Raw genomic sequence first — 13,024 nt, 5'->3', positions numbered from 1 at the left:
AGCTGCCGTTCAAGTTCCAAAATCCGGAGCCCAAGCTGCTTCAATTGACGACACGTCCTGCACAAATGGTTCTCCAGCATACGGAAAGCATCCTGGAGCTCCCACATAGCAGCGAAGGTGCACTCTCGAGGTTGAAGCAATGCTGCCATTCCTTTATTTATTAGTTGACCCTTTGCTGCTGCAGAGATAACTGATTTCAAAAGGAAATTGGATGGGCACTTGAGGGAAATAAACTTGCAGGGCTACAGGGACAGAGTAGGGAAATGGGACTTATTGGATTGCTCTACAGATAACTACCATGGACTTGATGGGACAAATGGTTTCCTGCTGTGCCCTAATGACTCTTATGACTTCTTTTCTTCAATATTGCAACCTTTGAAGAAGCATGATATTGACTCAAGCTTAGTAGCTCTGCTAGTTAGTGAGACTTCATTTCTTTGATGTTGGAGTATTATAAATATCTGCAACGTTATTTCCCACAAGTTCTTGGTTAGTGATTTTATTCTGACCATTTAAAAATTCCTACTTTATTGAAATTTATGTGGCAGTCAATAGTTCGCTATTGTAATATTTTCTTACAGGAAAAGGTTGCAAAATGGCTCATGCTGTTATAACATTACATTTCAAAGAGTGCACATCTCTAAAAGCAGATTGAAATTCTACATTCACACTGGAGGAACAGAATCCTCAGTGGAATGCCGCACCCTTCAAGAATTGGTTAAATGAAACTGTACCTCGAATGATTTTCTCGACAACGCAGTTGCATTTGATAGAGCAGCCTCATTTTTCCTGGTGAAACTCGGTGGAATTTTCTAATCTTGAGAGAGTGACCCCAGTCTTAATGTTCTATAAAAATCATTCAGTGAGCAGCTTCTGTCAATTCTCCTAGAGACCAATGTGTCAGATATCCATTTTCCTCAGATGTTCTCCCAAGTATTGCTCTGCTCTTTCAGTGTTAGATGCGTTTCAGCTGGGATTTGCAAATTCTCTGTATGACTTTCACACATATTTTGCTTCATTTGATATATTTAGATATTGTGAGGAATGCGCTGGAGAGGAGATACACACTGACTGGCCTGCTGGCTGCCACCGATTATCAGGTGCATGTCATGGCAACAACAGATGCAGGCGGAACAAATGGTTCAGTCTTGAATATCACCACAAAGAAATATGGTAAATATCAGTTAGATGAATGTAAGCAATGAACAGCTATTTTGTACAGAAACTATGTTACTTCAACTGTTAAATACACAATAAAGGTCGACAATTTCACAGCTTATGTTATCAGTTACTATAGCACCTATAGGATTATTGCTTAGATTGTATTTGTTTATTTTTTTGTGTATACCTGTATACATTCAGTTTTCTTCTGCCAGGCATATTACAGTATACATTAGTGTTACAGGATATAATGCACAAAGTATTCTAAGATGCACTATACCTGATTATATTAAAACACAGGCTGAGGCCAATTGGAGTTTAATTGCTTTGAAGCAAGAACTTTGCAAAACAGAATACGCTTATCTGTTTTAAGGAGTATACTGCTTAAGATTGTCTTGCTACTGTATCTGGACTGCTAAATGCACTTTGCACCATGAAAGAGATTTGGGTAGAATCATCCTGTGGGGGTCACCACTGAAACTGAACTGGACCAGTCACACAGATGCTATGGCTGCAAGAGCAGGTCAGAGTCTAGGAATTCTGAAGTGATGATGAAAGGAGAAGATGATCATGCTTCTATTTTTCAAAGAAGCAATTAAAATAAATAGACGCACATAGTACCTGGGCGTCGCTGGCTAGGCTAGCATTTATTGGCCATTCATAATTGCTCTGGAGAAGGTGGTGGTGAGCTGCCTTCCTGAACCGCTGCAGGGTGTAGGTACACCAACAGTGCTGTCAGGGAGTTCCAGGACTTTTACCCAGCGACAGTGAAGGAACAGCAATATAGTTCCAAGTCAGGATGGTGTGTGGCTTGGAGGGGAACTCCTTTCTCCCCAGTGCTTGTCCACCATCGACAAGACACAAGTCAGGAGTGTGATGGAGTACTCTTCACTTGCCTGGATGGGTGCAGCTCCAACAACACTCTAGAAGCTCGATACCATCCAGGACAAAGCAGCCCGCTTGATTGTCAACCCATCCATCATCTTCAACATTCACTCCTTCTACCACAGATGCACAGTGGCAGCAGTGTGTACCATCTACCACTGCAGCATTTCACCGAGGCTCCTTCGACAGCACATTCCAAATCAACGACCTTTACCACCTAGAAAGACAAAGGCAGCAAATACATGGGAACACCACCACCTGCAAGTTCCCCTCCAAGCCACACACCATCCTGACTTGGACTATATCGCTGTTCATTCACTGTCGCTGTGTCAAAATTCTGGAACTCCCTTCCTGACAGCACTGTTGATGGACCTACATCCCAAGGACTGCAGAGGTTCAAGAAGGTGGCTCACCACCACTTTCTCCAGAGCAATTAGGGATGGGCAATAAATGCTGGCCTAGCCAGTGATGCCCATGTACTATCTGCGTCTATTTATTTTAATTGCTTCTTTGCAGAAAAAAGCATGATCTTCTTCTCCTGCGACCTTCAAAGATTTGTGTATGTATACTGTCATGCAGACCCCCACCTGCCAAGAATGATGCATATTAATTTTGTCATCTGAACATTGATTTTAACTTGTTGCTGGAGTGAAGAAATGACTTGTTTGAAGATCACCAGACACTGGGCTGGAAGGGACATTTGCATACTAAGAGAAGCCGCTTGTGGACACAAAGGACTATTTCCTGCGCCAATTCGCCCAAATGGATTTTGATCACCTGACATGCCTGGTAATCCAGGCAAGGAAACACATTCCAGGGGCTGCTAAGATGATACAATCCACAAAGCCAGGACTGGTTAAACCAGCTGGTCACATGACTAACTGGCTGGTCCAGGTTTTTTAAACTAACCACAGGACAGTTTGAATTTAGAAAGCAGTTTTGAACTGGAACCTGGAACAAGAAAACCTCTCTCTTGGCTGTCTCTCTCTCTCACTCACTTTCTCCCAAGCCACTGGACCCACGGAAGACAGGTAAACTTCAAGAGAGAAAAGACTCTGACATTGAAACAAGTTGAAGCGTGAACTGGGCCCCAACGAACAGCAGGACTGACCAGCAACCAAAGCCTTCACAGTGAACATAAAGGACTGTAACTACCAGATATTGCCTCAAACTTTTCCCCTTTATTCCTTCTACTTTTTCTGTCTCTATCTGCGTGTGTGTTTATCGTGTATGCATGCTAGTGGTTGTGTCGCATATTCGTAGTCGTTAACCGGATTAGAGTTTAAGATTAATAAACTTCCATCTTTCTTGTTTAAATCTAAAGACACCTGGTTGATTTCTTTGCTTTACAATTGGAGCAGTGAACAAGGATTCACTAAGGGGAAGCTAAAAACACAGTGTTTCTAAAATTAAACCCTGTTACGGTTAAACCAGGCAAAGGCTGAGAGGGAACCCCTAGACCCCTTCTCATCTGGTCGTAATAATACCCATTGGCATCTCTGTTCCTGCACCCCCCTTAAAGTTGTACTAATAACATCGTGTAACTTCTATTGCATTAAAAGTACTGAGATGGCAAGACAGATACATGGATATTTACTTAGATACATGCACGTACAGGTAAATACATCGATATGGACTGGTAGGTAGGTGGCTGTGGGCAAGTAGGTAGATATGGAGAGGTTGGAAGATTGCGGGGTACATATGCAAAGGTAGGTAATGTAGCAATTGTGATGTGGTGTTGCTTATGTGAGGTGGCTGTGTAGCAGGTGGAGATCAATTGGGTTGGGGAGTGAAGAAGCATTGAAAGAAAAAATAAAGTTTTGCATTTATATAGCGCTCTTCCTGACCACCGGATGTTTCCAAGCACTTTACAGCCAATGAACTACTTTTTGAATTGTAGTCACTGTTCTAATGTAGGAATTTGCAATTTGCACACAGCAAGATCCCACAAACAGCAATGTGATAATGACCAGCTAATCTGGTTTTGTGATATTGATTGAGGAACAAATATTGACCCAAACACTGGAGATAACTTTGCTGCTCTTCTTCGAAATAGTGCCATGGGATCTTTTCATCCACCGGTGAGGAAAGACAGGGACATGGCACTTCTGACAGTGCAGCACTCCCTCAGTACTACATGAATGTTTCAGCCTTGATTATTGTGCTCAAGTCCTGGAGTGGGACTTGAACTCAGAATCTTGCCTCTCAGAAGTGAGAGGACTACCAACAGAGCCATGCTGACACAGTGCAAGGTATTGGTGGCAAGAGGTAGCAGGCAGAAGATGTTCAGTGGTGGATAAAAGCATGAGGCGGAAAAGAGGAGCTCGGGATTGATGCAGAGAGGCGAGGGGCGGGGGGGAGGCTGAGATGTAAAAAAGAGCAGAGCTTGGGGCAGGGGACCAGAGTAACAGAATGAGAGCAACAACTGAAAACATACTCATTTTCATGGGCCTGTGAGTAAAATTATATAGTCTGTAATTCTGTTCTTTATAATAACCAAGTCACCATATTTATCTAACTAAAATTGTGTGGGATAATTATTAAGAATAAGATAAAAAGGATCTGAGAACAAATGGCAAATAATGTCTAGTGTTTAACAAAGCAGGATTGCTCGGGATTCTTATGTTCTATCATACCACACAGCCAAAGGTAAAATGCTTAATATATTAAAATAAAATTGTATGTTGATGTTGCCTGGTCTGGAGGGCATTAGCTATGAGAAGAGGTTGGATAAATTCGGATTGTTTTCACTGGAACGACGGAGGTGGAGGGGCAACATGATAAAGGTTTACAAAGTTATGAGCGGCATGGACAGAGTGGATAGTCAGAAGCTTTTTCCCAGGGTGGAAGAGTCAGTTACTAGGGGACATAGGTTTAAGGTGCGAGGGGCAAAGTTTAGAGCGGATGTGCGAGGCACGTTTTTTTACAGAGGGTGGTGAGTGCCTGGAACTTGCTGCCGGGGGAGGTGGTGGAAGCAGGTACGATAGTTCGTTTAAGAGGCATCTTGACAAATACATGAATAGGATGAGAATAGAGGGATACGGACCCCGGAAGTGCAGGTTTTAGTTTAGACAGGCATCAAGATCGGCACAGGCTTGGAGGGCCGAATGGCCTGTTCCTGTGCTGTACTGTTCTTTGTTCTTTGAAATCCTGTCTCCACAGACCCCTCAAGGAAGCTTCACCTACCCCTGCCTCAATCACCTCCCACAGCCCCGTTCACTGACCTTGGGCCCAATTCAACTGAACCTAAATTCTTTCAGCTGTAAATGGAAGGGGGCAGAAGGACAGGCAGAACTAGAGACAGGGAGATAGAGAGACAGGCATACAGAGGAAAAGAGAGAGTCAGATGGAGAGACAGGCAGAGAGAGATGGAGATAGTGAGATACTGACAGACTGAGATGGAGCCAGAGACACATACAGACTAAAGGTAATGAATGAGTCTTTTGTCTGAAGATTTAGCAGATATCTATGGCTTTGCTGAAGTAACCACCTTGTCTTCTCTTGCAGATGATGGGAACATCCTGACTATCCTTGCATGGCTTTTCCCACTTCTCCTTTTACTGATGTCCCTTCTGCTGCTGTTGTGCTTTCTTCGCCGGAGAATGTAAGGAACTCAAACCTTGCAATAAGCACTATTCCTGTTCTATGGGATGTCTGTAGCACAGCGACTGAGAAAAAGGAAACTCCAAGCTATCTAGTAGCACCTGTTGACATATGTCCCTCTACTTAGTCAGTTTCACACTGTGGGATGGATTTTACCAGCCCTCTGGGGACAGCCTGGGAGGCAATGGGAGCCTGTAAAATGGCATGGGAAGGTGGGCCATGGAGTGCCCATTGTCATCCCACTCTCTTGCTATCTTTCCAGCGGTGGGGAAGGTCACAGACTGTTCTCCCACTCCAAAGGCCAATTGAGCCACTTAAGTGGCCAGTTTTTGGGGTGGGGGTGCGGCCGCCACCATGTGGGGAGACCTCCCAAAGGACTCTGGGGTTGGGGAAGGGCGGGGGCAGTCCCTCTTTTTTGAAGTACTCATTGGCCCACAGAGGGCCCCCCAGTGGCAATGGCTACCCACGTGGCAACAGTGATGGCTGCACTCACCAACGTTTCCCCCACCCCCACTCCACCCCAAACCAGGGCATGTATTTCTGGCCCCAGCATCCCCAGACTGCACTTACCTGGTTCTCAGGGTGCTGTCCATCACTACGCCCTTCTCCTCCTCCAGGTACAGCCCCAGCAGAGGCCACTGTTCCCTGTAATGTTTCTGATTCTGCCAGCCCTCTGATTGGCTGCCACTAATAAGATGCAGCCCTGGGTCTCGTTGTTAAACAAAGCAGGGTATCACTACCCCCCCCACTCTCCCCTCATACCTGGTTTTCAGGCCGGTCAGTGGGACGCCTGCCGCCAGGTCACACTAAGTGGCTGCAGAACGTTCTGAGGGGGAAGGGTGAGCAATCAAAGATCATGGTCAATATCCAGAACAAGAACATGGGTAGAAAGAGAGATGAGGCCCTGGGGGAAGATTTTAAGGAGCTAGGAAAGAAATTAAATAGCAGTACCTCGAAGGGAGTAATCTCTGGATTAATCCCAGTACCACATGTTAATGAGTACAGAAATAGCAGGATAGAGCAGATGTGGCTGACCACATGTTGCAGGAGGGAGGGCTTTAGATTCCAGGGGCACGGGAACCTGTTCTGAGGGAGATATGACCAAGATCAGACCAGCAATGATATTACTGAAGTGTGGAGCTGGTTCGAGGCGTCATGTGGCCTACTCCTGCTCCTATTTCTTATGTTCTTACGTTTTATGTAAAAAATCTGAATGCAATTTAAGAATTTTGTGATCTTATACCTTTTACGCTGATTCTTATCTCAGTTAATATTCAGGTATTTGAAATCACCTACTATTATTGGCATATTGCTTCTGTACCTCTGAGTAGTTTTGACTGTTCGGGGGGTCTATAGAATGGGCACGTTAGGGGAATAAACGTTCAGGGCTATGGGGATAGAGTGGAGGAATGCGACTGATGGGCCAAATGTTGAAATCTGGAATTCTCATATTCAAATTGTTAGAGGGGATTTTATGATTTGTTTGATTATTGACGGGTACAGCAAATGAGCAGGAAAGTAGAATTACACTGCTGCTCATGTAGATAATATTACTGGCTCAGATGGCTGTGTTGGTCATAATGCAGAGATATGGTTGCCAACCCTGGGTATATTTCTGAAAGACCTACCACTTCAAACTTCCCCACCCCCATAATCTGTGTCATTCATAACGTTCAATCAGGAAATATTTTTAATTTGACTGTGTAGTAGTCACTGCGTGCAAAAGATTTACATGAATGTACTTGTGACTCACAGGATGACGGGACAGCTGTGGACCAAGGTACCAAACCCTGCAAACAGTACTCTTGCCAGCTGGAGCCCAGGCAGCCAACCCCAGGTAAATACTATGATTCTATGAAATACCTTCATGCCAGATAGTTAATATCATGGGGTGACCAGAATTCAGAAGTTATAGGTACCTGTCTACACCTTTACGACATCCCCATTCCCTCATCCATTCTTCCCATTTCCCCTCCATTCCCTGCCGCCCCCCTCCCCCCACCCCCCACCAATTCCCCCTTCCCTTCCTACCACTAAGAGTTGGGAAATTAAGATTCGGGGCAACTAGACTAGTAAGTAAATTAATAAGAGTATTAGCACAGAGCACCTTCACCTGGGAGCAGATTTCACCAGAGTGCAAGGGAATTTGCTGAATCTGGGATTTGAAGGATGTGAGGTCAGAGGTGCTGAATGACTGATTTAAAAAAAATAAAAGGGTTAAATTAGGACTGTGGCCTAATTTATTGTTAAGACGTAAAGCATATAAGGAAAATTAATAAATTATCAAGGTTATTACCTAGATTAAAAACTAAATAGAGATTTCAAAACCTAAACCTAATTAGTTGAATAAAATACAATAGAGATGGCAGGGCAGGTGATATGTTGCAGCTGTAGCGTGTGGGTGCTGGTGGATACCAGTGTCATCCATAATAATGACATCTGCAGTCAGTGTGTGCAGCTCGAGGAACTTCAGCTCAGAGTTGATGAGCTGGAGTCCAGATCAAATTTGGGACACTGTGATGCATCAGGGAGGGAGAAAGTTACCTGGGTGCTTTGCTTCAGGAGGCAGTCACACCAGGTTAAATGGTCTGTGGTCAGGGGAAGGAGGGTGTGACAACGAATGAGGCAGGTATTGGGATCCAGAAGGTAGAATTGGAGGAACTTCAGCCCTTGCACTTGTCCAACAGGTATGGGGTTCTTGTAGCCTGTGTGGATGAGATCAAGGACTGCAGGGAGGATCAGCAAACTGACTGCAGTCGTGGTACAGGTTCAAGTTGGGTGAGGAGAAAGGAATGTAGTAGTAATAGGAGGGAAAAGTATAGTTCTGGGGTCAGATACTCTACTCTGCAGCTGTAAGCATGAGTCCTGAAGGCTGTATTGTCTGCCCAGTGCTAAGATTAAGGACGGCATCTCGGAGCTGGAGGGGAAAAATCCAGTTGTTGGTAAGTACCAGCAGCATAGGTTAGGACGAAGAAAGAGCTTCTACTCAGAGCTAGGGGTTAATGTAAAAAGCAAAACCACAAAGGTAGAAATCTCTGGATTACTACTTGAGCCGCAAACAAATCGGCGTAGGATAAATAAGATCAGTGAGTTGAATGCGTGGCTCAGAGTGGTGTGGGAGAAATGGGTTTCGATTCACGAGCTACTGGCATCAGTGCTGGAGAAAGTGGGAGCTGTTCCATTGGGATGAGCTTCACTGGAATTGAGATGGGACCAGTGGCCTCACAAGTCAAATAACGAGGGCTGCAGAGAACGGTTTAAACTAAAAAGTGGGGGGGAGGGGGGGGGGGTGGGGGGGGAAGAGTTCATACGAGTGAAAATTTGAAAAGTTAATGAGAAAGGACGAGGCAATAATGCAGGATAGTGATATAAGAGCAAAGAACAGTACAGCACAGGAACAGGCCATTCAGCCCTCCAAGCCTGCGCCGATCTTGATACCTGCCTAAACTAAAACCTTCTGCACTTCCGGGATCCGTATCCCTCTATTCCCATCCTATTCATGTATTTGTCAAGATGCCTGTAAAACGTCTCTATGGTACCTGCTTCCACCATCTCCCCCGGCAACAAGTTCCAGGCACTCACCACCCTCTGTGTAAAGAACTTGCCTCGCACATCCCCTCTAAACTTTGCCCCTCTCACTTTAAACCTATGTCCCCTAGTAACGGACTCTTCCACCCTGGGAAAAAGCTTCTGACTATCCACTCTGTCCATGCCACTCATAACTTTGTAAACCTCTATCATGTCGCCCCTCCACCTCCGTCGTTCCAGTGAAAACAATCCGAGTTTATCCAACCTCTCCTCATAGCTAATGCCCTCCAGAACAGGCAACATCCTGGTAAACCTCTTCTGTACCCTCTCCAAAGCCTCCACATCCTTCTGTTAGTGTGGCGACCAGAATTGCACGCAATATTCTAACTAAATGGCCTAATGGCCTAGTGGCCTAACTAAAGTTCTGTACAGCTGCAGCAAGACTTGCCTATTTTTATACTCTATGCCCCGACCGATGAAGGCAAGAATGCCGTATGCCTTCTTGACTACCTTATCCACCTGCGTTGCCACTTTCAGTGACCTGTGGACCTGTACACCCAGATCTCTCTGCCTGTCAATACTCCTAAGGGTTCTGCCATTTACTGTATACTTCCCACCTGCATTAGACCTTCCAAAATGCATTACCTTACATTTGTCCGGATTAAACTCCATCTGCCATTTCTCCGCCCAAGTCTCCAACCGATCTATATCCTGCTGTATCCACTCACAATCCTCATCACTGTCCGCAACTCCACCAACCTTTGTGTCGTCCGCAAACTTATTAATCAGACAAGCTACATTTTCCTCCAAATCATTTATATATACTACAAACAGCAAAGGTCCCAGCACTGATCCCTGCGACACACCACTAGTCACATCCCTCCATTCAGAAAAGCACCCTTCCACTGATACCCTCTGTCTTCTATGACCGAGCCAGTTCTGTATCCAACTTGCCAGCTCCCCTCTGATCCCATGTGACTTTACTGAAGTCCATATAGACAACATCCACTGCCCTTCCTTCATCAATCATCTTTGTCACTTCCTCAAAAAACTCAATCAAATTAGTGAGACACGACCTCCCCTTCACAAAACCATATAGGTAATGATAGCCAGAGTGTGACAGGAAAGGACAAAGCGTACAAACATAAGAGAGCACCAGCAAATAGGGTCAGAGTAGGGAAAAATAGTAAAAAGACCCTTTAAAGACTCTTGATCTGAATGCACACAGCATTTATAACATGATAGATGAATAAGGAATGAAACCAGACAGACCACCTGGCATCGACCCAGGCACCGGAAACGACAATGGCAAACCCAGTCCTGTCGACCCTGCAAAGTCCTCCTTACTAACATCTGGGGGTTTGTACCAATGTTGGGAGAGCTGTCCCACAGACTAGTCAAGCAACAGCCTAATGTAGTCATACTCACAGAATTAGTGGTACTAAACTTACAGGCAATGTCCCAGACCACCATCCCTGGGTATGCCCTGTCCCACCATCAGGACAGACCCACCAGAGGTGGTGGCACAGTGGTCTACAGTAAGGAAGGAGTCAGCCTGGGAGTCCTCAACATCAGCTCCAGCCCCCATGAAGTCTCATGGCATCAGGTCAAACATGGGCAAGGAAACCTCCTGCTGATTACCACCTACTGACGGTAGTGTTGCTTCCAAGCCACTCAGCTGATGAATCAGTACTCTTTCATGTTGAATACCAATTGGAAGAAGCACTGAAGATGGCAAGGGTGCAGAATGTACTCTGGGTGGGGGAAGCACCACCACTGACCGAGCTGGCCGAGTCCTAAAGGACATAGCTGATAGACTGGGTCTGCGGCAGGTGGTGACGGAACCAACAAGAGAGGAAAAACATATTTGACCTTGCTGTCACCAACCTGCCTGTCGCAGAAGCATCTATCAATGACAGTATTGGTAGGAGTGACCAACACTCAGCCCTTGTGGAGATAAAGTCCTGTCTTCACATTGAGGATACCCTCCATCAAGTTGTATGGCACTACCACCGTGCTAAATGGAATAGATTTCAAACGGATCTAGCAATGCAAAACTAGGCATCCATGAAGCACTGTGGGCCATCAGCAGCAGCAGAATTGTACTCAACTACAATCTGTGACATCATGGCCCAGCATATCCCCCACTCTACCATTACCATCAAGCCAGGGAATCATACTTGGCTCAATGAAGAGTGCAGTAGGGTATGCCAGGAGCAGGTCCAGGCAGACCTCAATGAGCAACACGGGACCACATGCACTCCAAACAATGAAAGCAACATGCAATAGATAGAGCTAAGCGATCCCACAACCAACGGATCAGATCTAAGCTCTGCAATCCTGCCACATCCAGTCATGAATGGTAGCAGACAAATAAACAGGAGGAGGTGGCTCCACAAAATCCCCATTCTCAATGATGGGGGAGCCCAGCACATCAGTGCAAAAGATAAGGCTGAATCATTTGGAACAATCTTCAGCCAGAAGTGCCAAGTGGATAATTCATCTTGGCCTCCTCCTGAAGTCCCCAGCATCACAGATACCAGTCTTCAGCCAATTTGATTCACTTCACGTAATATCAAGAAACGATTGAAGGCACCGGATACTGCAAAGGCTATGGGCCCTGACAACATTCCAGCAATAGTACTGAAGACCTGTGCTCCAGAACTCGCCGCACCCCTAGCCAAACTGTTCCAGCACAGCTACAACACTGGGATCGACTCAGTAATGTGGAAAATTGCCCAGGTATGTCCTGTACACAAAATGCAGGACAAATCCAACCCGGCCAATTACCATCCCATCAGTCTACTTTCAATCATCAGTAATATGATGGAAGATTTTGTCAACAGTGCGATCAAGCACCACTTGTTCAGCAATAACCTGCTCAGTGACACTCAGTTTGGGTTCCGCCAGGGCCACTCAGCTCCTGATCTCATTACCTTGGTTCAAACATAGACAAAAGAGCTGAACTCAAGAGGTGAGGTGAGAGTGATTGCCCTTGACATCAAGGCAGAATTTGACCGAGTATGGCATCAAGGAGCCCTCGCAAAACTGGAATCAATGGGAATCAGGGGGAAAACCCTCTGCTGGCTGGAGTCATATCTAGCGCAAAGGAAGATGGTTGTGGTTGTTGGAGGTCAATCATCTCAGCTCCAGGACATCACTGCAGGAGTTCCTCAGGGTAGTGCGTTAGGCCCAACCATTTTCAGCTGCTTCATCAATGACCTTCCTTCAATCATAAGGTCAGAAGTGGGGATGTTCGTTGATGATTGCACAATGATCAGCACCATTCGTGAATCCTCAGATACTGAAGCAGTCCGTGTCGAAATGCAGCAAGACCTGGACAATATCCAGGCTTGGGCTGATAAGTGGCATCTAACATTCGCACCACAAAAGTGCCAGGCAATGACCATCTCCAACAAGAGAGAATCTAAACATTTCCCCTTGACATTCAATGGCATTACCATCGCTGAATCCCCCACTATCAAAATCCTGGGAGTTCCCATTGATCAGAAACTGAACTGGAGTAGCCATATAAATACCATAGCTGCAAGAGCAGGTCAAAGGCTAGGAATCCTATGGCGAGTAACTCACCTCCTGACTCTCCAAAGCCTGTCCACCATCTCCAAGGCACAAGTCAGGAGTGTGATGGAATACTCTCCACTTGCCTGGACGAGTACAGCTCCAACAACACTCAAAAAGCACGACACCATTCAGGCCAAAGCAGCCCATCCACAAACATTCACTCGCTCCACCACTGACGCACAGTGGCAGCAAAGTGTAACATCTACAAGATGCACTGCAGCAACGCACCAAGGCTCCTTAGACAGAACCTTCCAAACTTGCGACC

At 45.7% G+C, this 13,024-nt stretch overlaps 1 protein-coding gene across 4 annotated transcripts in view; it reads left to right on the top strand.

Annotated features, from left to right (window-relative positions):
* Positions 1 to 13,024, top strand: part of LOC137347060 (granulocyte colony-stimulating factor receptor-like) — a 568,030-nt gene that overhangs the window by 541,379 nt on the left and 13,627 nt on the right. For all 4 annotated transcript variants that reach the window (XM_068011070.1, XM_068011069.1, XM_068011068.1 and 1 more), the window contains 3 exons: positions 1,033 to 1,173; positions 5,554 to 5,650; positions 7,405 to 7,486. In XM_068011070.1, coding sequence (XP_067867171.1) covers positions 1,033 to 1,173; positions 5,554 to 5,650; positions 7,405 to 7,486 — 320 coding nt within the window. The remainder of the gene's footprint in view (positions 1 to 1,032; positions 1,174 to 5,553; positions 5,651 to 7,404; positions 7,487 to 13,024) is intronic.

Source organism: Heterodontus francisci, chromosome 31 (assembly GCF_036365525.1).
Source record: "Heterodontus francisci isolate sHetFra1 chromosome 31, sHetFra1.hap1, whole genome shotgun sequence".
Lineage (NCBI taxonomy): Eukaryota > Metazoa > Chordata > Chondrichthyes > Heterodontiformes > Heterodontidae > Heterodontus > Heterodontus francisci.
Note: the sequence above shows the minus strand (reverse complement) of the source record. Positions and strands in the feature narration are given on the sequence as shown.